The following is a 25,104-nucleotide window of genomic DNA, read 5'->3' on the forward strand; positions in this document are numbered from 1 at the left end:
TTTAGTGCCCAAAACAAGGAACTCCATGTCGTCGGTATTGGTACTGTAAGAACAGTACCAATATTGTTCTTTGTATAGGGCAAAAACAAGGCAAGTTTATGAAGGAATTATCGATACTCCTTCAAAGGGTATCGATACTCAAAGGGTGGTATCGATACTGGTGACAAGTAAGGATTCGAATAGTCATTTTTAGACTCATTGGAGTATCGATACCAAGGGTCGAGTATCTATACTCCCCATATAGGAGTATCGATACCAAGGTATTTTCAAAACATAGAAGTTGTTTTTGGTATCGATACTCAGGGTGATTATCGATACTGCTGGCATAATATCGATACCATAGTTGCTTTTTGGGTATTTTGGTTAAGTTGGTTTGGGTGTTTCAAGATCGTATGAGCTTTATGTATCCGAATACAAGTGGAAACAATTAAAGTAACTAATTACAAACCTAGAAATCAAGTAAGTTAAGGTGACGTGAGATTGGCCTTTGTATGATGTTCGGGAAACGGTTATGACACCCGAGTTAATCTAGCATTATGACGATCGTCCTCTGTTGTTAAATATTTGGGTATTGTTTGAATAGTAAGCATCTGATGCATGTAAAATTTCAGATCATACCCTATGCTCAGACAGGTTTGAGATGCGAGTTTTTGATGCACGTGAAATTCAGGTCCTCGCCCCGACCTCTCGAGTATCTAAGATAGATTAGAGCTATAAGTTCCGATGCATGTAAAATTCCGGTTCTTAACCCGAATCACATTCTAGATAGGTTGGTATGTTGTCCGAGATGCACGCAAAATTCTCCCGACCACATCACTAGGCCTATCTCATATTTGTCTGTTTACTTTACATGTTTATGACTTTACGCACCGGCATGTTCATGTAATGAATGCATGTAGTATTGCATAGTTATTTTCGTGCAGTAAGCTTGTGAGCTCAGTGTATGGAATGTGTTTTCGTGCGCAGGTCAGAGGATCGACAAGGAGCCTATCGCGCAGATACTTCTAGACCAGACATTTGCAGAGTATTTCTTGAGCATATTTTAGAGGGCATGTATTTTTTGAGGACTTTGTATTATTCGAGTCATAACTCTATTTTGATTTAAACTCTATGGTTATATTTGTACATATTTGGGAGACTCCCATATTTTGTAAACTTTGATTTCAATTCTGCTTATATTATGACAAATAATTTTGATGATTATAAACTTTTTGAAAAGAAAATTTTGGGTTGACCATTTCGGTGGTCATGTGTGGCATTGTAATCCATATCTTCGTGTCGGACTGAATTAGAGTGTTACAAAAGTGGTGGGAATTGTTCATTACCTAAGAATTTGGAGGTAATGACATTCTCACCATTTTAATAAAAAAATGCTAATATTGGTAATAAGTTATTACCTGGTAACGATCTTTTCCGTGAACCAAACATGAGAATACAATTCCGGAAAAGATTATTCCCCTTAGTAATGATATTTTCCGCTTTTCCGCGAACAAATGCCCCTTAAGTCATAATATTTTAATTGAATTAGAAAAGTCAAATCACATTTCTATTTTACCATAAAGTTGAATTGAAATTTAAGATTTTAAGGTATACCAGTCTCTTAATTTATGCAATTAAAATTATTAGCACTGATCTAGACATATTTGGGTGTAATATTTCATCTAAATTCTAATAGCTTAAGTTCCAATTTTGTTATTTCTTCAATTATTTCTCATAAACCGTACCACTCATTGCGTAAATAATCAAATTTGCAACCACAAAAACAACTTTACAAAAGTACCAAACATTTTATAAATGAAAAAGGGTAGAGTACGATATCATCACCTACCTTTAATCTCATACCTATTTGGTTATTAAATTTAAAAAAAATCAATTTAATCATTAAAATTTAGACTTATCCCATTTTTTTATCACCCACCTTTAAATAATTAATAAAATTATGAATTAGCATTTTTTTTTCAAAAATTAAGAAATGACCCCATTTTTTTCAATTTTTTGTAAAAAAATCCTAATTCGGATTTTTAATGATGGGTACCTTCTAAATTCCAACTGGGAGGGAGGGAAAAGGACGAGAGACGTGACAAACTATATATCTCAATTACATGTTAATTTAATGAACTATGTTATATATTGAAGTGTTTAGGGTTTAAGGAGTTTTAGATATGAGATTGAGTTTTATGAACTTTGAATAGATATTAGGTACATTCAAATTGATAGAACAGAAGATAGGGTGATTGAGCGAGCGATTGCGAGTTGGGCAGTGCTCGACTCGTGCTTGTTAAATAATTTTTGCTCAAACGACTCATTGCTCATTAAGCTCGTTAAAATTTGCTCGACTCGTGCTTGTTAAAAAAATTTGTTGCTCAACTCGTTGCTCGCTAAGCTCGTGTTCATAAGCTCGTTAATCTCATTTCTTGTTTCATGCTCATTAAGCTCATTGAAATCTTTATCTTATGTTTTAATTATAGGTAAAATCTACTAATACTATATAGAGCTTAATATAAACATAAATTAATAAATTTAACTAAAAAATATCAAAATGGTGTATGAAACAATTTCAAAGTTTAAACTCCAAAGTAACAATCCATAAATACATTAAAATAATAAATTGGATTTTAATTTTTTAGCGTAGTAAAATAATGATTATTAATTAATAATTTACTACTTTTTTTGTTAGAAAATTCATCAATTAATAATTTATCATCTATTTTATTATCTATTAGTAAATTAATAATTTTTTTGAATGAAATAATTTTTAGGATAACTAAAAAATTATAAAAAAAAAATTAACAAGCTACTCGCGAACTTATCGAGTCGAGTTAGACTTTGCTCGACTCAACTCGTTAAGGTTTCAAGTCGAGCTTTTTACTGAGTTTTGTCCGAGTCGAATTCGAGCTGCTCACGAGCTGTTCAACTGTTAAGCACCATAGTAGAAAATGATTTAAGTTTTTTGCTGTCTTAATTGATTAAAGAAGACGTCAAAGAATGACGATGTTAGCATTGACATGAAACATAAAATTATAAAAATTTCATCCTTAATAAAAGAAGATAAAAAAAAAAAGATCGGAACAATGACCGCCATATCAGCAAAAAATGCCATATCACTAGTACAAAAAAAATTAGCTGACCTTCATATGTAATGGGGTAAATGGGAGGTAGAGTAGTAGGATGCCTCCAACGCCAGGTTGAGAGCAGCTTCCGTGAAATACCTCTGTTATGAATAGGACTAAAATATATTTTTAAGTGATAAAATTATATATTTTTAATGTTTAACGACTAAAATGAAAACACACTAAAAATCGAGTGATGAAAAGCATGAAAAACAATGTACAATATTTAAGTTGTATCTAAAATTACCAAATACTTGAGCTGGTGTGAATGGAGTGCACAAGCACAATCACAATCACGTGCTTTCTACAAAAAAAACTATCATTCATTCAATTCAATCCATGCACATTTTACACTAACCACTAATCATTTTTAATACTTATATTTATATATAACGCCTTGGGAATGTCTCTCTCAACTTTACTTTAAGCTGCTTACCTTTCTCTTTAATATTCCATGTAAAAGCATACGAAATAACACTAAATACAATAATTAAAAATGTTAAATAATGCATAACGTTTTACCGTGAAAATATTTTTTATTTTTTTAAAGAAAAAGAATAATTCAATACATTAATTTAAGTAATGTCAATTTTTTTTCGTAATAATTAAATAATTTTATTTTTTTATTGTAAATCAATGAAAAACGCATGAAAACATTCAAATTACATGAATGTATTATATTAATCGGTCACAGAAAACCAAAACAAAGGACATGCGTATGAATTGAAACAGGTTCCCTTCATCATTAAATACCACGTTGGGTTGCTTAGTTAGAAAGGCAATTTATTTATTATAGTGGATAAATAAGTAAATATAAAATGATAATTACTTGATGCATGATGGTGATACTTTAATTCAGTTATAGGTTAAAAATTATTATTTGATATTTTAGAAAATGAGATAATAATTTTTTTTAATTTAGTTTGTGAAGTTGAAAAAGTTGAGTGATATTAACTACTAATTGATTTGGTATTACGAATGAGAAAAATGAGTTTGGAATTTGAAAGAATTGTTCTATAATAATTTTTGTAATATTAAATTTAAATTAGTCGATTAATAATCAATATCAATTATTATAAATAACTTTGCTAACAATTTATCTAGTTTGACTCGAACCAAATCAAAATTCTTGCATTTGATGTATTATTTAGACTTTTTAGGATTAATGCACTCATTTTAATATATTATATATATATATATATATATATCATTTAATATATTATTTTATTAATTTGATTTAACTTTAATTTGATTATGTATAACTAATAATTCCATCTCAAATTAATCTACAATTATATTAATTTTGAATTTAATTCAGAACGATTTAAACTCTAAATAATTAAAAAATTTCAATTTAAATCATTCCAAACTTCAAGTAACAAAAATCAAAACATATCTAATTAATAATCGAGTCAAACATCAACTACGTGCGACTCAGTGGTTAAGAGATTTACTATTATCTTTGAGGGGTTTCAGATTTGAACACTGTAAATCAAGAATATGAACGTTCATTACTAATAGTCGATAATATTTGAACATGTATTGCCTTATAATAACCTATATATGTTTAAAAAATAATTGACTCAAAAATAATGACTAAAATATTTTAAAACTTGAATTTTCTCAATTTAAATTGATTTAATTTAACTAAATTATTAAAAAAAAACAAAGTCAAAATATAAATTGAGAGAATAAATATATCATTTTTAAAAATAATACACTCCGATTTTATTTTTACTTTTTTAGCATTTGACATGTCTATTTGGGTCATAGATTCTGATTAATTTTTTATATAAAATAATTCGAAGCACTATATAAATAAAGAGAATTGACAAAAGCTCTCATGATCTCATAAAGAAGCTGATGAACTGAACATGAAGAAGAAGAAAGTGCGGTAAGCCAGTGAATGACTCTTGTCTTCACGCTATCGCTTCTTTAATGCTGAACAAAACTTTTTTTTTATTAATAAAAGAAATATTTCATGAAGATTTCATCAATCAAAATAATATATATATATGCAGTATTTTTTTCATTGGTTTGTCCATCTGTTACGCCATTCTTGGATTCACTAGGATTCAAGCTCAAATCCTCGTCGTTTTCTTTGTTTCTTCACTCTTTCAGTACTTTTATATTAATATTATAAAATAATATAAATTTTGATCTTTTTACTATATAAATAGTCAAAAAACTTGCAATGTAAAAAACCCATGTATGTACATGCAGGCATTGGTGTTTCCTGGTCGCTTTACTTTCAAGTTTTCCGCCCTGTAACTTAGAAATAAAACGAAGGGTATTCAAAGAAATTTCTTTCTTTATCATCCCCACATTTTTTTATCATTCTTCTCAGAGTGATTCAATGCTATTGCTTTGTTTTCTTACCTTTTTCTTTCTTTTGTTTGCATTGTTTCTTCAGGCATGGAAATATTGTTAGTAGTAAAAGACTAAAAGTGTAGATACTGTTTCTTTGTTGGATTGTTTTATTTTTGTAGAAGAAGAAGAAGATGAATACAAGAGTCCGCACCGCCTTCCTCTATGAAGGCTCTTTAAATCATGGCAGAAACACTAAAGTAACTTCTCTCTTTTTCATTATTGTGACCTTATATTTTTCACAAGATTTTAAGATTTGGGTTTTGTTAATTGTTTTTTGAATATCCAAAGTCTGATTCTTTGGGGATTAGAAGTTGAAACTTTGGATTGTTTTTGGTTTAAACTTTAGGGATTGTTTTAATTTTAAACCTTTTTCTTTTTTCTCTTGAGTATTATTGATTGTGTCATAAAAAGAGAAGTAGGGAGCCCTTTTGATCCAAAAACCTGAAGCTGACCTTACACTTGTCTCAAGAAAGACTAGTGTCTTCTTTAAGTTTCTTTCAATTATTTCTTTGTATAAACCCTTTTCATTTACTGAGAATTTACCATATTTTCCATCGGATTATACAAAGGAGAAGAAGATGGAGAAGTCAGGGAAGTAGAACACCTGGTCCCAGCAAAGCAGTCACAAATAGGAGAAGATCAAACAGGGAAAAGAAACTAGCCTTATTACAAGAGTAACCAAAATATTATACTCTCTTTTTTAGTCTATCAGTTGATTTTCTCTGGCTTTTTTGCTTGCATTTCTTTTAACAAATTTGAGTTGTTACTGGTGAAATTTGCAGTTGATAGCTAAAAGGAAGCTTAGACATGAGAGAATGTTCATAGAGCTTTGGAGAGAGCTTTTACCAGACCTTTAGGGGCACTTCCTCGGCTTCCTCCTTACCTACCTCCATATGTAAGCCTAACTTAAATTGCATGCTACCTTTGAGGAAGAATTGCTCAATACTTGAAAATTGGAATTTTTTTTTACAGTTTTATGTAAATTTCGGTTTCGATTGTGAATTGTTTTTTATTGTCCGAGGGTTTTCAGACACTAGAGTTGCTTGCTGAAGTAGCTGTTTTGGAAGAGGAAGTTGTCAGGGGAAGTTGTCAGGCTTGAAGAGCAAGTAGTGAGTTTAGGCAAGGCCTTTATCAAGAAGCTGTCTATGCATCTTCCAAGAGGAATGTGGAGAATTCGAGTGAATCCACGTCGAGCAGACTCCGGTTCGGAGCACTAAACACTGGCGCTCGAAGTCTATGTGGACCGTGCTTTAGCAGGCTGACAAATGGGAGACAAGCTTCCGCAAAGTCCAATTCTGCTTCTGGAGATGTTAGAGGAAAAGAAAATCAATCACTTGCCAATGCTTTGAAGGATAAACAATCCCAGATAAAAAGTTTCCAACATTGTGTCTCCAGTAAAGAGATTTCCAACCAAGCTTGAATCAACAGACAATGTCTGGATCCTCTTAAGGTGCAGGTATGTACTGATTTCTGGTTAAAAGAAAAGTTGTCTTCACTTCATTGCAGTTTTATGATTGTGGATTCTTTTGACCGTCCAGCTAGATGGTAGATTAGCAAGCCAGGAAAGTGCACAAGGAAGCCTTCTAGTTCTTCGGATGATAAAATTTTGGAAGGCCGATCTTACACCGAACAAAATATCTGAGGATATTGTAAGGTGCTTATTTAGCCAAGGTTGAGCACCTTGAAATATAAAGCTGTGGAATCTGATACTTCATCTAGAGAGAGTGAATTCCGAGACCCTTACGGTATATGTTCAATTTGGAAAATAGAGATATGGCCCCTATAAACATCTTTGTGCAATTGAAGCAAAAACAATCGAACTAAACCGGAGTACGAATGCTCTGTTTCTAATCCATAAACTAAAGTAAGTTCTTGCGTTGGTTTCTCTTCCAGAATATCTTAATGTGACATTTCTACTCAAAGCCTATCTATGCGATTATTGTTTCAGGTTTCTACTTGGGAAGCTAGCCTCTGTCGATTTAGAGGGTCTCAGCCACCAACAGAAGCTTGCATTTTGGATAAACACTTACAATTCCTGTAGATGAATGTAAGATGTTAGTTTTGATTAAATTTATTACATTCCGGGATCAAGAGCATAACTCTTAGGCAATGTGTTTTTTAGGCAATTTTGGAGCATGGGGTTCCCGAGTTTCCTGAACAGTTGTAGCACTAATGCAAAAGGTGTGTTTCATTCATATTCTTGTTATTATTCTATTTTTTTTTCCTTGTGCTCCGTGTTGCATACATTTACGGATGCATTTAGTAGTCATAACCAATTTAGATAATGGTTGCTATATGAGTTTATTGTTGACATCAGCTTTGGACACTTCCACTTAAAATTTGTCTATGTTTATGGCTTCCACAGGCTACAATAATTGTGGGAGGACACTTGCTAAATGCAATGACCATTGAGCATTTTATATTAAGGCTGCCTTTCCATTTGAAATTTGTAAGTATAAAAGATCTTTCTTTTACATATACTTTTCCAGGGGAGGGGATTGAATTCATTTTGCTTTAAAAAATTTATATTGCATAACTGGATTTTGATATCTTTTCTCTTTCTATTAAAGACCTGTCCTAAAGCAGCTAAAATGATGAGGTGAAAGCACGCAATATGTTTGGTCTTGAGTGGTCCGAACCCTTGGTTACATTTGCTCTTGCATGTGGAAGCTGGTCATCTCCCGCTGTAAGTTCACTTCGAAATCAATCTCCTTTTGTGGACGGTCGGAAACATGCATAGTTAATTAATCTGTCCTCTATCTGAATGAATATATATGCATATTGTTTTTGTGTTTTGCTTTGAAGTGCTGAAATGCCTGTTTTTGTAATGAAGGTGAGAGTATACATGGCAGCTCACGTTGAAGAAGAGTTGGAAACAGCAAAGAGAGACTACCTGCAGGCGGCAGTGGGGATGTCGAGAACCAAGAAGCTAATACTTCCAAAGCTTCTGGATTGGTATCTGCTGGACTTTGCAAAGGATTTGGAATCGTTACTGGATTGGGTTTGCCTGCAGCTGCCAAATGAAATGAGAAATGAAGTAGTGAAATGCTTGGAGAGAAAAGGGAAAGAGCCACTTTCACAGATTGTGCAACTAATGCCTTACGATTTCAGTTCAGACTGCTTTTGCACCGTTGAGAATCATTTTTATCAGCAAAGAGTTAATGGGTTTGGGATTAGTGAGATTTGTATACTGAACTAATACTTAATAGACACAGTTAAAGTACATGTTATGTAAGCATCTGTAAAAGAAAAAAAAATGTAAGGGCAGGTGGAGAAGAATATCTGGTTTTACTTGAACAGACATTTGGTTGTTGCTTCTTGGGAGGAGGTTGTGTTTTAGGTTGACCAATTGACGCAAAATTTAACATGAAATAGTTCACGAAATGGTTCTTTCTAATTTCTTTTGGTAAGGGATGAATGGACAGTAGGATAGCGGCAAACGCTTCCTTTATATGTATAGTTAACTGATAATACAGTAAATGTGGCCCAGCTGCATTTTATTGACGAGACGGCAGGTAATGTGAAACTTGATTTTAGTCAACGGAACAGTCATTTATTCCATAAGATTGTTTCCCTGCCCTACTTCATCACGCGCACTATAGGCTCTTGGCTTAGCTACCACCACTGGTTTAAAAGTTACCAAACATCCCCCACGCCTACGAGATAAATCAGGATGCCACAACTGAAAATTTCAATGGAACAAAAACAAAGGCAAAGTTGCAGTCATCTCAAATAAAAACACCAATCAAAATTTTGTTTATAAGACGTGGAAGTGGCATATCTATCGCCAAAGGTAAATTACAACCGGGGTTTGTTCCTAACTAATGAAAATATCACTGATACCTATATTACAATACAGAGTGGTCCCAAGCCGCACAACAAACAAATGAGCCTGGGCCTGAGCGTGAGGATGATCTGAAACAAGGGGTTGGAAAAGGAATCATATACAAGCAAACGAAAAGTGCAATTATGCATATACCTGGTCTCCGCTGCTAGTTTCTCAATGGTGATGGGACTCAACTTTCAAAAGGAAGATCAGTGTCTGAGGCATCTGGCTATAGGAGAAAACCAACCCAACATCAAGGATGGGCTTCCAAGAGATTCCTATAGATTACAGAAATGGGAATGTATGATCTCAACCAAATGGAGAAGCAACTGGGCCAGACCCTCCAAGAGCGTCTGATCTTTTAATACTTCCCATACCGCATATTATGCATCCAGGAGATGAGAGTGCGGAAAATTTGGCCCCACAAAGATCACAAACATCATATCCGATAGTAGACAGACGGCTGAGAGTGGCAGCACAGAATTGAGAAGGATCCTCCAGTGGATCAATGGATTTGTTGGTTAAACCCCTCTGGACACAAATGTCAATCAGGCTCCTCAATTCCTCTTGCTTACCAGTAGGTGCCTTAGACAGGAGAAGTTCAAGCATCTGCTTCGCATAGGCATAGTTCTGAACATCCATATTTCGTTTTATGGCAGTGCGAATGCAATTTATTCGGTGCTTGGCCTGTAGAGGCAAAGAACCCAGATGTCTAGATAGTCTAGCCATCTCATCTTTTGCGCTGAGTGCTCTTGGGCCTTGAACTTTCTGCAATCTCAGAATTTCCTGCAGGGCAACCAAAGCAATCAATATATATCAAGTGTTGAAAAACAATTTAATGTTCCCAATTATAGCATAAAGGCTGAGGCTTGAGACTATTAAATGGGCATAAAGTAAATGCTACTAGTAAGCTTAGCCTATAGGACACAACCTCCAGATACTGACTGATAAATTTATGAATCGTCAAAGTATAATAATCAGCATAAACTACTCGGCTTGTAAAGATCAAAACTGAATTGTATATAACGAATAATGGTCCATGTACCCAGACTAAGTACATTCTTCTTCCGTAGACATCACATATAAGTTCAATAATATGATATCTAGCACCATGAATGCAATACAGAAACTATGGAGTCAAACTGATGAGAAACACTAAATTGTTAGAAACAACAAAAACCTAAACAAGATCCCAATAATGCTATCTGCATGTGAAATGCTGAAGGACAGAATCAAGATAGCCCACAGAAGAGAGAACATTGGACCTAATATTTGAAAATCGTAAAACATCAACAATCCATTTTATGTCTCCAGTCACAACTAAATCTAAAAGAAAAATGCTAGTTATTTTTCCTCAGATGCTTGACTCAAGTTCTAATTCATTTGGTGCCTGGAAAACAATGATGTACCTGAAGAAGGGTTACAGCTATCTTGTATTGAGCACAGATGGTAGCTTGAGCTTTAATATCAGCTCCACGAGAGTTATCCTTAGCCAGTGCTAGAAAAGCTTCATCAAAACAGGATAATGAATCTGAAAGTTGATTCTGCTCAAGGTGAGCAAGTCCAGTCTTAAAACATATGGCAGCTGCCGCCCCACGTGGAACCTATCAAAAGAGAATACAGTAAATGGAAGAATAAAGGTGGCGGTGTAATAAACAAATCTCCAGAGAATGGAAGTAGTAAGCTGCCAATTCACAAGGACAGATTATTAGTACAAAACCAAATCAGTTAGAACCTTTATTCCAATTTTCAAATACTTTAGAAATGATTTTTTTGGCAAAAAGGCAACTTGAAGTTATTGGGCACAAACAGCCATGTATCAAGTACAAGATACTAGTTCATCCTACAATCAGAAACGAAAAGGAAAAGTGAAAAAAAATAACATAATGTACATATTCACCTGTCCAGGGCGCACGGATGCTGGAGCAGGTTCAGAGGAAGTAGGTTTTCCAGATTCGGGAGGGATTGGAACTCCAAGAGCACTAAGGTCCAGAGGCTGTGTGGATAAAGGCATCTGAGAAGGCTGAACTTGAGGCTGTGGCATGCCAGCAGGTGCAGCTGTGTATTGAGGAGGAACACCACCATCAGGAAGTGCAAAAGACTCGGGAGGAATTGGTTGTTCAGCAAACTGAGGTGGAACACCACCAGCAGGGAGACCAATATCAGCTGCAGGTGCAGTTACATGGGCAGGTGGTACCTTTCCACCAGCTTCAACCTTTTGAGAAGTTTGGTCCAACTTTGAATGATATGTTCCAGGATTAGGCAAAGAAGCTGCAACCTGGAGGGATGGTATTGTGTTCTGGAAAAAGTCTTCCGGTATAGGCCCAGCAGCAGTCCCCACACCTTTGGTTGCTGGAGCTGATTGTGATGCCAATGCAGGTTGTACCCATGAGTCAGTGCCGAAGAGATCTCCAGCAGCAGACACTGTAGGATTAGTCACAGAAGTACTGGTAGCAGGATAAGGCTGCTGTTGACTCTGACCAAGATCCTGAGAAATGCCAGTCAATGATTTTGTCCTGGCTATAGGTAAGCCCAAGCCATCACCAAGTCGCTTGGTTGCTTCTTTAATCTTATTGACATCCACCGCACCTGAAGTTGGCTTGTCTCGTATCCTGATCTGCAACTTCTTAGTTTTTGATACTCCTTCCTCATCACTGCTGCTACCATCATCAGCTGTGCCATACATTGTTTTCTTAAATTCTTCTGCAGCTTTAGCCTGTTCGTCAGTAGCAGTGGAACTTTGATTTGGTTTGATTAAAGTTTCCAAACCCATCAATGAACCAGCCTTGGTTTCAACAACCGGAAATCCCTTATAACTATCTGCAGATTCAGGAATAGAAGTGCCTGCTCCATTTGGCTTACTGTCACCTACTGCAGGTATAACCAAGCTACCTTCCTTTACTTTAACAATGTTCCCTCTTCCTTTGATTGAACCAAGGTAAACACCAATATGATCTGTGATAATCGATGGAATGGCACCATCATCAGTCTTCATGTATGGCATAACTTCTGCAGCAAGCTCCCATTGAGGTATACTCTTTAAGTTCGTAGGGGTCTTGATTTCCCAGTTTCCACCACCCCATTCAAGTCCCTTGGGCACCATACTTTCAGCAGCAAAGTTGGCAAATATTCCTTGTGTCCAACCGCTTGAGCGGACTCGTAAAATTCTTTCACAATATCGCCTCAGTTCTGAATCAGCACCTTCTTCCTCGAGCCTCTGAGCAAGACGCCGCATTGCACTGGGGTTAAGGTGGCATAGAAACAGGTCTAGCATGCTTTCATAGTCTGCTATGACTTCAAAAGTTTCCTTGGCACTGTCAAACTGACCATACCTGCAGTTTAAAATTTGAGTCTCATCAAAGCAAAAAATGGAACCGTACAATGACAGTTCAGTGTAAGGCATAACAATGTTAATGGTTAGAAATTCAGCAGATTCCTATGTAATGCTCTTCATTAAGTTACATGATATCACAATGATAATTCTAAATACAGGTGCTTAAATTAAAATGCGTGACATTATTTTATATGTTTTGAACCTTCGATAAAGAACATAAAAGGCACAGATAACTTTAAAATAAAGATCCAATAGGCACTAGCGGTATACAACCACAGCAAAACCTGTCATATGTCTAAAAATTATACAAGAGGAAAATTTGTATGAATACTAATTCAGATTCAGTACATACTGCAAACAATCAGTATAAATTCACAGATTTAATCTTCTGAAAAGTAGCCAACATATTCACAGAGTCTGCTATCTACTCAACTATTGAAAAATAATATTATTGACTAGCTCATTAAAGTCGTTTATAAAACCAAGAAACACATCAGAGACAGATTATAGTCAATGGCTGTGATTACTTACTTGATGCAGGCATATCCCAATTGGCGGAACTGGTGGAACAAATGAGAGGTTGGTGGACATTTTGGATAATCTCTAGAACGCACAAACTCATCCTTCAGTACAGATAAAGCAGTAGAAAAACGAAGTGCTTTAATTGCATATTGTCCCCGCAGCACCTATGTTTTATAGTAAGTTCAGAACCAAAAGTAAAAGGGTAATGGAATGTAAACATAAAACATAAATGTTCCTCTACCTGAGTGAACTGCGGACCTGCTTGGGATAGTGATACTGCCAGATCACCACAAACAGGAGGACCTCTAGCTAGAATATCAAGAGATCGAGGAGTGATACGTAAGCTGTCAAACCTTAAAAAAGGGTAAAAAATCTAAAGTCAGATGCCAAGTTTCATGAATTAATCCGCATTGTTATGGCTAAAGAAAAGATAAAAATGATAAAAAAATGCTACATTTTACTAATCAAACATGAGCAAAATTTCAATCATCTGAGTAACATTAGGCAAACACACACAGAAAATACACAAACGGATAGTAAAACCTTGATGTTATTTGGTAAAGGATTTCAGAAAGGTCAAGTTTCTGCTCAAAGTTTTGTTGCATGGTAGAAAAACCAATAAGAAGAGGTTCAAGAAGCCCAACAAGGCAGCTCTTAATCTCAACACCCTTCTTTTGTCTAGGATTTATATCTGTTGGGTTAGCTAGCAACAGCCGATCATTTAGAGCCCCAAGCAGAGCTGCAGAATAGAAGATCATCACGATAACTCTACAAAATAATATGCAACAGAAAGTTGCATTTGATACCATACAATGGTGTAAAAACAATTGGGAACAAAAATGCAAACCTGCATTTGGCATGCTAATGGAGAGCACAGTCCTCACTTTCCCATCCCATCCTAAAATACAAACTGCAGTTGCAGTAGAAAAAAGAAGTGCAGGTCCAACCCACAAAACGGATCTGAAGTGCATTTGATTAAAGTAAAACAAATTTATTCATCTTGACTAGATACATGGCATGCATGTATTTGTACAACGATGCATGTAAATATATAAAAGACTAACCACATATTGTTGATAAAAAAATCTTTCCTTGATGCATAAAGGAGGTTGAATTTATTTGGTCAAGTCCTGGAAAAATGTATTTGGCTGGGGTAAAACAAGAGTAATTCCATGGGGAAAATGGTACAAAGGAGCAAAAGGAGAAAAGAAAATAATACAAAACAAAAAGAAAAATAACACAGCAAGTGGAAGTAAGTATCATTCCCATGGGAGTCAAGGAAAGAGGACACTGATTCATGAAATTGACTCTCAGTTAGTACCACAAGAGAAAAAAGATATCGTCAGTTGCTATCATGCAGAACAACAAAAGGACTAGAACATGCATATACTTTTATAAACATCCTTGGACATAGTTAATTTTTACACAAGTACGTGAAATCATGTATGCACGTGTTTATCTTGTGCCAAGATTTATGCTGCACTACATATTTAGGATATTGAAGGATTTCCTTTGTCAAATTTCAAGGAACTGCTTGCAAGTACATCAAGATCTGCTGAAACCATAAGCACCCTGTGAGTAGTTAATACTCCTGCAACATAGCCTCTAGGAGTTTCCTGCCAATGCACCTGCAGATATTGGAAAATAAAGCACTTAAAAATCCAAACCCATATTATTCAAGTAGGCACAGACATAAAGGTATAAATAGATAAAAGTATAACAGATATGTATTATCTTGGGTATGTGCATATACATATGTATTAAGTTCCAAGAAACTAATGCAATTCCTTTTGCAGAAATGCATGTATTTCATAAGCAGTTGAATTGATGATTCAAGAGATATCAGCCACCGATGCTATTAAATTTCATCAACAATATGGGTAAAGATAGTAGTGTTGAGACCTTAGACAAGAAGAAATTCAGTTAACAAATCTTTCATGGATCTGGCGTGATAAACATGCTAAAAGTATATTAAGATTCCATTAAAATTAAGTGAAGAATTAAAAAACAGAAAAGGCAAGGGCCTTTGAAACTTTGTAGAGGAACCATACAAAGTGGACAGGTGAGACTGCAACAGGAAAATTCGGTTAACAAATTAGAACCATTTTTGCTTTTAGATTCTTTATACGTACATACATACTTTGCCACATCCACAACATAGGTGAAAGAAAACAATTATGCAAAAAAAAAATCTATAAAATTGATTCAACAAATGATCACAGGTATAGTAGTAAAGGATCTGTATACAAAACTACTAATTTCGTGTTCGATCCTTAAATAGTAGTTTTTAGTTGTTTTGTTTAAAGATTATATAGAAGTGTGAAAAGAAAAAACTACGAATGTAATAATATTTATCATTAGAAAAAAATTTAGTCTTTATCCAACTGAGTAGGTACCTGGTTAACCCGTGACACTGGTCCAGTCAAAGATTTAAAGTAATATATATATATATTATTTAAAAGGTTTTCATGAAATAAACACCTGAAAATCATCCTTAAAGTTGAATTACTCACCTGAAGCACAATCTCATTTGCTTTTAACCTTATAAACTTTTTCCCCTCTGTTTTTGTTGATATATAGTGGCCATCAGAAGAAGGATGAACGTAACTTTGAACTAACTTTGCCAAGCCAATTTGCTTCCCATTACAAGCAAACATCAAAGTGGACTCTGAAATCACAGAAGATACTGGTCGGTATTATATGTTACAAATGGTGACATCTAATATGAGGATCATATAAGCACGAGCACCTATAGGAGTGGAAAATATTCGGTCGATTTCAGTTTCAAACAAAAATGGCATAGGACCCTGGATAGAATTAGTGTTTGCTTCCACAGGTTGATCAGGTAAAAGATTTGGTTCAACTGCACCATTTTTATCACCAGCTTCTTGTAAAGCCACTCCTGGAAGAACATACAGAGCCAGTCCAGACTTATCTTCATCAAGAATAGCAAACTGATTTTCATTGGGGCCAATAAATGCTGCATCGCAACCTACAAATTGAAAACAAAAATATCATAAATAAATAGTAGAGACATATATAGTAAGAGAACATTTATGTAAACAAACATACTTTGACGCACATACCTTTGACAGTGTTTCCTTTGCTGTTAGCCAACTTTATATCAGTATTTTCCCAATAGAGAACTACTTCATTTGTAGTGCCACTAAACTCATAAACAATGAGAAATAGATGCCGCTTCTTACCATAAACCATACGTTTAGGGTAATATTCTACATTTCCTGGGATCTGAAAGAAAGCATATTGTTAAGATCCAAAGCCTTGTCATAGCACTAAAAATACATCTTTTCAAGCATTTACCGATGCGAAAAGTTTCTTGTAAATACTATCTCCACCAGAAGAAAGATTATAAGCCATGAGGTTCACACCATCTACATAAAAAGCCCTGACAGGGTAATGAAGAACTCGGTTCTCCTTATTGAAGAAATTGAGCTCCAAATGAAATGGCTGCCAATAAAAAGTAAGACATGTCAATCAAATATCAAACAGAAGCCAAATAAATATTGATACATTATCAATATCACAAAGCAAAGTACCTGGCAAACAGGAATGTCCTTCAGTTGATTTTTAGGATCCACAATAGTAATGAGAGGCAGCCTAGATATTGGGGCAGTTTTAGCATGACCTTCCAAGAAATGCTGCAAAAGTTGAGAAGGTAACCAGTAAAGTAAATCAAACAGTTCAGGGTTGACATTGACATATATTGTAAAAATTAATATATAAAATGAATAAGGCATAACCCCAAAATTCACCCTTAATGTTTGACCAAAAATCAAATGTTGAGGGCTAAAGTGCTTTAAAGAAATAATAGGGGCATTCAGGCAAACGTTAAGGATGGATTTTGACATTATGTCGTATTTAATCTGAAATGAATGAAGTTCAAAGGAGCATACACTATACAGAAATGCCTTCCGTGCAATATCTGAAATTGTAAGATCACTTTGGCTGCCATGAAGTTTATATATAAATGGTCAACAATGATACACGATTACATAATAATTCCAACATTGTATCACCAAATTGAATCATATGAATGTAAAAATATCTGCAAATCCAGATTTTAAATTCAAACTCTTAACTGTACTACAAAAGCAGTATTTTTGCTTGAAAAAACTTACCCCTTAATATGTCGCTCTTCCAGTTCTGCTTTAAGCTGATGATCAGCCAAAATTCCGGAGGCGCCCATGGATGAAAGCTTCTCCTTTAAGGCAGAAGCTGCACATGATATCCACTTTCAGCAAATATAATCAAAAGGTTAAGCAGGATATCACCTATGTTACAAAGATTAAAGAGGTGAGTGTGAGAAAGGGAGATGTCCCGACACAGGCATGCTAAATATTTTATAATTCTTTCAGTATATATGGAGGATCATACCCTCATAAACATGTCCAAACATGTATAGTATATAGGTGTCTCATATGGATACTTGAGGAAAAATGAAGACTCCAGGTAATACAGGATATCACAGCAAAGAATATTCATAGTGATTTACCCAAAATATAACATAATGTAGAGAGAGAAGCATGAAAAGGCATAGACAGTTGTACTTATTTTTAGCGATAAAGAAAATGTACACAACATTTCTGTGAGTTGTGGATACACTTAGTTAATTTGTTATTTGTTAGTTTAAATTAGATTGATTTTATCTCTGATTTAAATTTCAAATATTTGTATAGTTGTTAGGCACCGTAGCAGGGTAAAACTCTAGTCTATAAAAGACTAACTTTGTATACTGTAATTAATGAGAAAATACTGGAAAAAAATCTGTTTTCAGTTTCCACGTGGTATCAGCTTAGGTTCTGGTTTCTAAAAACCTAGTGATGACCAATTCTTCTTTAAATGATGTCCACTTAATCACAGAACCAACTTTTGGTTCTGATGATGTTTCGAATCCCTGAATTCGGCTGTCACATGGCACAAATTACTGGGCCATAATCATCTACAATGGTCAGTCAATAAAACTTTTCATTACTGGAAAAGGGAAGATTGGGTATATTTCCGACAAGATTTAACAACCCACCACTCTTGCACCAGGCTGTGACAAATGGGTGCGCAAAATGGGGTGGTCATGTCCTGGCTGATCAATTCCATAGCACCAGCTGTTGGGGAGAATTTTCTCCTTTATGCTATTGCTCATGACATTTGGTGTGCAATACGTGAAACCTATTCTAGTTCAGATAATGTTTCTGAAAGTTTTGGGATTCAAACAAGAAGCGATGACTGTCGCTCTTTATTACAGTACTTACTCGTCTCTGACAGCAGCTTGATCTCTATGATGCTAATGATTGGGAAACTACCAATGATGCACCCTTTACAAAATGATCACTGCTCAGCCAAGGATCTTTCAATTAACGACTTGGATGTTGTTTGTGGCAGGATTCTTGCCACAAAGCCTCTTCCTTCCATTTGTGAAGCTTTCTCTGAGGTTCGAAGGGAAGAAAGTAGGCGAACATTGATACTTGATACTGTTGCTGCTGTTGGTGGATCAGCCTTGCTCACTCATTCATCCTCTACAAATTGAAACCATAAAGGAAAACCATGTCGTGATTACTGCAAGCGAACAGGTCATGTCCAAGATCAATGTTGGAAGCTTCATGGCAAACCATTGGATTGGAATCTTCTTCCAGCAGATTGTCCAAGGAGACTCACTCTAATATAGCCAACAGTGACATGACCAACAACTTTACCAAACAACAAATTGATGATCTCCAACGGTTGTTTGGGCAATTTCTCCGAATACAAATCTTGCTGTCTGTGATTCTCCAAATGGCAGCACCTCTTCTTCTGCTCTTCACGCTGCAAAGAATGCACCAAATTGGATAGTTGACTCTAGGGCTTCTGATCATATGACTAGCAATCGAGATCTTATTTGTGAGTTTTGGTTTCCCCACAATCGTCATCTATTCGAACAGCAGACGGTTCCTTGTCTGAAATTGTAGGAAGTGGATTTGTTTCTATAAATAAGGACATAATTATGCAGAATGTTCTTTATGTTCCGAACTTATCGTGCAATCTCCTATCCATCAGTAAATTATCTAAAGTTGAATTGTATTGCTACATTTACTGATCATATTTGTACTTTGCAAGCAACGGACTCGGGGAAGACGATTGGCAATGCTGGACTGTCGAATGGGCTGTATGTTCCTCTCCCTCAACAACCTTCACCTACTCCAAGTGGTTTTTCTTCTTTCATTTGTTTTTTTCCCATAGAAAAAACTGATGATGTGATGCTATGGTCTTATCAAAAAAAAATGATGTGATGTTATGGCATTATCGGCTAGGACATCCTAGCTTCCACTATTTGGCCATATTGTTTTCACAATTATTCAGGAATAAAAAGCCTAGTTCCTTTTACTTCTCCATATGTAAATTGGCTAAACACACCAAAAGCTCTTATCCACCATTATATAAACCTTCTAAACCTTTTGCATTAATCCATAGCAACATTTGGAGCCCTCGAAGGTCAAAAATATTAATGGTTGTCATTGGTTTATCACCTTCATTGATGATCATAGTAGGACTACTTGGACTTACTTGATGAAAGACAAATCTGAAACTGCCCATCTTTTTAGAAGTTTTTATGCTATGGTTGAAACTAAATTTCAAACTCAAATTCAAATCCTACAATCCTACAATCCGATAACGGGGGAGAGTATTTTGCAAACACCTTGGCGATTTATTCCGAGAGAGAGGCATAATACAAATTACTTCTTGTGTTGATACTCCTCAACAAAACGGGGTTGCCAAGAGAAAAAAAAAGGTATTTGTTAAAGGTAACTCGTGCATTACTTTTTTCTAGAAATGTTCCTAAACATTTCTGGGGTGAGGCTCCTTTGACTGCCACATATTTAATTAATCGAATGCCTAGTAAGGTCTTAAATTTTCAAACTCTTCGGGATGTTTTCTTATCAAATTATCCTTCTTTTAAACCTATGCCCTCCACTCTTCCTTTGTGAGTATTTGGTTGTACCGTCTTTGTTCGAAACGCAAATCCTATACGTTCCACATTGGATCCCTGGTCTCACAAATGTCTTTTTTTGTCTGGGGTATTCTTCTCTTAAGAAGGGTTACAAATGATATTCTCATTCTCACAAAACCTTTTTCTATGGATATTTCATTTCTTGAACAGGTTTCTTTTTTCCTTGTGGCTGCAATCCAGGGGAAAAGTATGAATGGATTACAACCTTCTCTGTTCTTTGATGACCTGTTATACCCTTCTATTTTGCCTGTGGTACATTCGAAACATGTGTTAACTTCTTTCCCAAACAATTTTTCAAGTCCTATTTCTGTACCTACTCCTATTGTCATGTCCCCTATTAGTCCTTCACCTTCTTCAAATCCACCAAATACTCAAACACCAATCGAGACCTTTCGATTCTATACACAACGCCCAAAACCTGTTCCAGAGGCTATTTTACAGTCTAGTGTTTGCCGAGAGTTGACACGCAGTCAGGTTGCTTAATGAACAAAATTTTGATGATTTGCCTATTCCTAAAAGGAAGGGTGTTAGGCAATGTACTAAACATCTGATGCAAAGATTCGTTGCCAATGAGAGATTAATACCTTCTTTTAAAGCTTTTACAGCTAACTTAGACAAGTTGCAAATACAAGCAACTACAGAGGAGGCTTTACAGGATTCGAAATGGAAAAGGTCAGTTGAAGATTAACTTGGAGCTCTAGAGAAAAATGGCACGAGGATGATCATGGTAAATCTACAAAAAGGGAAGAAACTTGTTGGTTGTAAATGGGTATTTACTACGAAGCACAACTCGGATGGCAGCGTTGAGAGGTACAAAGCCAAGCTTGTGGCCAAGGCTTTACTCAAACCCATGGAATTGACTATAAAGAGAAGTTTGCGCCAGTAGCTAAACTCAATACCGTGCGAGTTCTTCTTAGTCTGGCTATTAACAAGGATTGCAAACTGCAAAATGCCTTTCTAAATGGGAGGCTAGAAGATGTGTATATGGGCTTTCTCCTAGTTTGAAAACAGACTCAAAGACTCAGAGGTTTGCAAACTGCAAAAGGCTCTCTATGGCCTTAAACAATCCCCAAGTGCTTGGTTTGAATGATTAACAAAGGTAATTCTTAATGATGGTTACAAGCAATGTTAGACTGATCATACACTCCTTGTGAAGATAGCACCTGGTAACAAACATGTTATTCTGATTGTGTACATAGATGATATTGTTACAACTGGTGATGATGTGTGTGAGATTGACAAGTTGAAAAGATTGTTGAACACTGAGTTTGAGATAAAGGACATGTGTAAATTACGATATTTCCTGGGAATGGAAGTAACTCGATCAAATTCAAGAATTGTCATTAATCAAAGAAAGTACTGTTTTCAATTTCCACAATTTCAACATAAAAACATAGCAATTTTCTCAAGAATCAAGATAAGATGAACACAGGTTCAGTAAAAGCAGTACCCAAAAGAACAAAACATTCAGTTCTGCTTCAATCATCTCAATGAGGATATTGAAAGAGAGTGTTCCTATAATATACCTTAGGAACCTTCACAGTTGACATCCAGGTATATTAAGAAATTAGACTGGCATAAATTATTTTAAAACAGATTATTTTTTTTCGTATGCAAAAAGGACGTATAGACAGATGATCAATTAAACGCCTACCTGAAGATCCCCTAGCACTTTGCAAAACTGCAAAGAGCTGTTTCCTTCCTTCCCTAGTGTAAGCAGCCCTATTCTTCAAGTTGTCACCACCACTCATATTCTATCACAGACAATGCATATTATACATCAGAACTTAACAAATAATTTATAATGCAATGACATAGGTGAGCACTCTTAACTGCAAAAAGCAGAGCTGCTAAGTTCAATTTTGGGTGAACTTCCAAAGCTCTGATACGGGGCAAGGGATAAACTGCTTCCCCACCCTGCTGAGACAGAATGTGCGGGATGTCCAGTGATTCAATTGCTGCAAAGAAGACACCAAAATTTCTTGAGTATGCGATTTCCATTTTAAGATAAATATGCATGCATCTTGGCCTCCTTCGTTGCTAGAGTGTGGTTGTACTTACAAGCATGCTCAAAAAAATTTACTTGCGTCGGAGGTTTATTTGGATTAACTACCAATCGTGTTTTCCAAACTTGTAAAGTTCCATCCTTGGAAAGGATGACGAGTAAACGCAAAATTGGGAGCCAAGCAATTGATGTGATAGGCTGAGAACCGACCTGTGTACTACATGGAAAAAGCAGAACACCTCATCAAAGAAAGAAGTGCCTTCTACTACTATAAAAGCTTGAAAATAAGGAAAACAAGGCAACTGATGAAAACGAAAAATAAAAGAAAAAACCTTACATTCCAATCATAATAGGTCTTTCTGTTGATACATCCCAGGCAAGAAGTGTACCGCGTCTATCACCAACAAAAATCCATTCCAGGGATGGATGAAAAGCAAACGCACCAGCACCAACAAGCTTAATGGTATTATCAACTGAAGGAAACAAACAGGAAAACAACAGGATAATTAAATATGAAAAATATAATCAAATACAAAAAGTAAAAAAATTATTTTTTCTCAACTTACGTTGTAAAGTATAATGAACGGCATATGTATGAATGTTGTATGCCCGAATCACACCTTCTGCATACGCTATGTACTTTTGTTTTACAAAAAGTGACGGGGGCCAGAAAACAAACAGCTTTTCAGTACATAAGATGATAGCAAGCTATACAGATTTTTAGAATATTGAGCAGATTTATTACTGTTAGCAAAACTGAACTAACTAAATTTTTGGGAATTCAATTCCAGCCAAGAAGAAAAGATCCATTCCAACAATCATTCCGTCAGAACTAAATGAAACAAGCAGGTCCAGCATCATCACTTCATTACTACATTATATTTCTCATGTACATTAAATGATCAAGCCAAAAACCAAGAACAGATTCAAATTTCACGTTTCAATTCTATCCTAGAAAATCCCCATGTACCAGAACTTCTAACAGTTATTAACTACTTGTAAATATCTTTAAAAATAATAATAATAATAATGAAGATGACAAATAAATATCTCAAAAAAAATAAATTATTTTTCAACCATATCAGAAGCAACAAAAGATAATAAATATGATAAAAATAAAACCTATCACTGGAAAATGAAAAATGTACCAGAACAGGAAGCCGAGGATGACAGGCAAGATTCATAACAGGTTTCTTCAAGTCTGTCTTTATTTTTGTAGGTGCTCTTCCACCTTCAACAGTCCCAACAACTTCATGTATGACAGTAAAAATATTAGAAACATCTTAAACTCCCATAACATAATAATTTGATGATGCAAATACAAAAAAAATTCTGCCAGATAACATATGGAGCAAACTAACCTGTTACACTCATTCTCTTGTGAAAACCAAAAAATACAACAGGTTGGAGAGGTGTCAAAGCAAGATGAACTTCAGTTTCAGATGAAATGTGTTCTGTCTTCTTTTCTGGTGAATGTAAAACACATGTTTGCTCAGCGTCAAAGTCACAAGAACGCACTGTACAATCCTGCAACATGACATTAAAAGAAAAATAAAGGTTACGATTAGTCGATTAGCTTAAGGAAACTTCATACAGAGGGGAACTATAAGGAAAAAATAAGAGGGACCCTTCCATGTAAAAGCAGAAGGAGCTTATAGTCATTATGCATTAAATCAAAATGTCAGAGGATGTGAATATTTCATCTTCAAAATGAAATTTAATGCTTAAGTAAATAAGAGGGGTACAGTCCGTTGTGGCAGTGACCTTGAGGAAAACATCAAGAATAAGCCACCGGGATCTTAATTATAATATTATAATAATGAAAAGAAACAAGTTTGCTTTCCAATTCATAGGTCAACAATCTATATATCTATATTTGACTGTTTGGCCTCACTCTTTCAAACTTTGGAACAACCGCATGAAAATATATGACCCCTAGAATACACCACAAACATGGACAAGTTCTAAACCATCTTAACATATGAAAGATTATTAATCTTAGTCAGATATCTAAAAGATCAAGGCCACGCACTAAAAGGGCACCCCCTACCTTAAAATGCCTCTACATTCTTAGGAACAAAAAAAGTAAAACTCAAACTAATTCCTCATACCGAATTACTTGTAAAGAAACCCATATAATGGCAGTAAAAGTCTTAAAACTGAACTAATATCAATATTAGCTTGCTCTACCATTTCCATCAACTGATTTAATGACAGTGATAATTGAATACCATTCTTTTATCCCACTTTTTTGAGGTAATGGTCGAAGCTAACATTAAAATCTCGGAACCAACCTCAAGAATAGCAATGACAGAGTGACCACTTGTAGGACAATATGCCATCCGAACCACTGGCGAACCCATGTCTATAGTAGCTAACTTACTTCCAGTTAATGCGTCAAATTCTGCAACAACAAAAAATCCATTTTTCTTCTTTTAAAGCAGATTTAACTTCAGAGTTTAAAAATAAATCCAAAACCTATCCAAATTCTAAGAACAAAAATATTGACAAAGGTTGCACACTAGACGGGATTACCGATGATGTAAGTGCCGATTGCCGCAGAAACAAGAGCCTGAGTAGGATGAAAAGCTGCAGCGTGCGGCTGCAACGGTTTGAGAATGCCTCTTGTGACATGGCGTAGATCCAAGTGTTGCAACGTCGTCCACTCCATCGATTCTTCTTCTTTTCAACTCTCTCTATCTCTCTCTCACACACACCTTACAAACAAATTTAAATATATCTATATATCAATACCTAACTGAATTTCTATCTCTTTAATTTCTAACTCTTTAAAAAAAAAAAAAGAAATCAACTAAACGGTCAAAATCAGGATCAGGAAATGAAAGAAATCGGGAAAAGAGTGGAGCCCTGCATCCGATCTGAACTGCAAGTTGAGAATTGCAGGCAAATTGCAAAATTCTCTATGTGAATTCGTTT

At 35.4% G+C, this 25,104-nt stretch overlaps 1 protein-coding gene and 1 pseudogene across 1 annotated transcript; one reads left to right on the forward strand and one right to left on the reverse strand.

Annotated features, from left to right (window-relative positions):
- Positions 1–6,719: 6,719 nt before the first annotated feature.
- On the forward strand, positions 6,720–8,630 carry LOC120205501 (annotated as a pseudogene).
- Positions 8,631–9,175: 545 nt separating this feature from the next.
- Positions 9,176–24,898, reverse strand: LOC120205502. The gene is made up of 24 exons (XM_039205353.1): positions 24,703–24,898; positions 24,462–24,571; positions 23,529–23,694; positions 23,316–23,416; positions 22,734–22,806; positions 22,505–22,640; positions 22,224–22,384; positions 21,996–22,120; positions 21,817–21,916; positions 17,302–17,398; positions 17,077–17,128; positions 16,720–16,821; positions 16,484–16,630; positions 16,249–16,411; positions 15,912–16,154; positions 15,676–15,830; positions 14,662–14,790; positions 14,010–14,127; positions 13,706–13,901; positions 13,404–13,515; positions 13,172–13,326; positions 11,207–12,638; positions 10,716–10,910; positions 9,176–10,092 (listed from the first exon to the last, which is right to left on the reverse strand). Exons 1-24 carry the CDS (start codon positions 24,836–24,838, stop codon positions 9,616–9,618), a joined length of 4,881 nt encoding a protein of 1,626 aa, XP_039061284.1. The 5' UTR covers positions 24,839–24,898; the 3' UTR covers positions 9,176–9,615.
- Positions 24,899–25,104: the final 206 nt, after the last annotated feature.

The sequence above is a fragment of the Hibiscus syriacus genome, unplaced genomic scaffold (assembly GCF_006381635.1).
Source record: "Hibiscus syriacus cultivar Baekdansim isolate YM2019G1 unplaced genomic scaffold, ASM638163v2 tig00012493_pilon, whole genome shotgun sequence".
Taxonomy (NCBI): Eukaryota; Viridiplantae; Streptophyta; class Magnoliopsida; order Malvales; family Malvaceae; genus Hibiscus; species Hibiscus syriacus.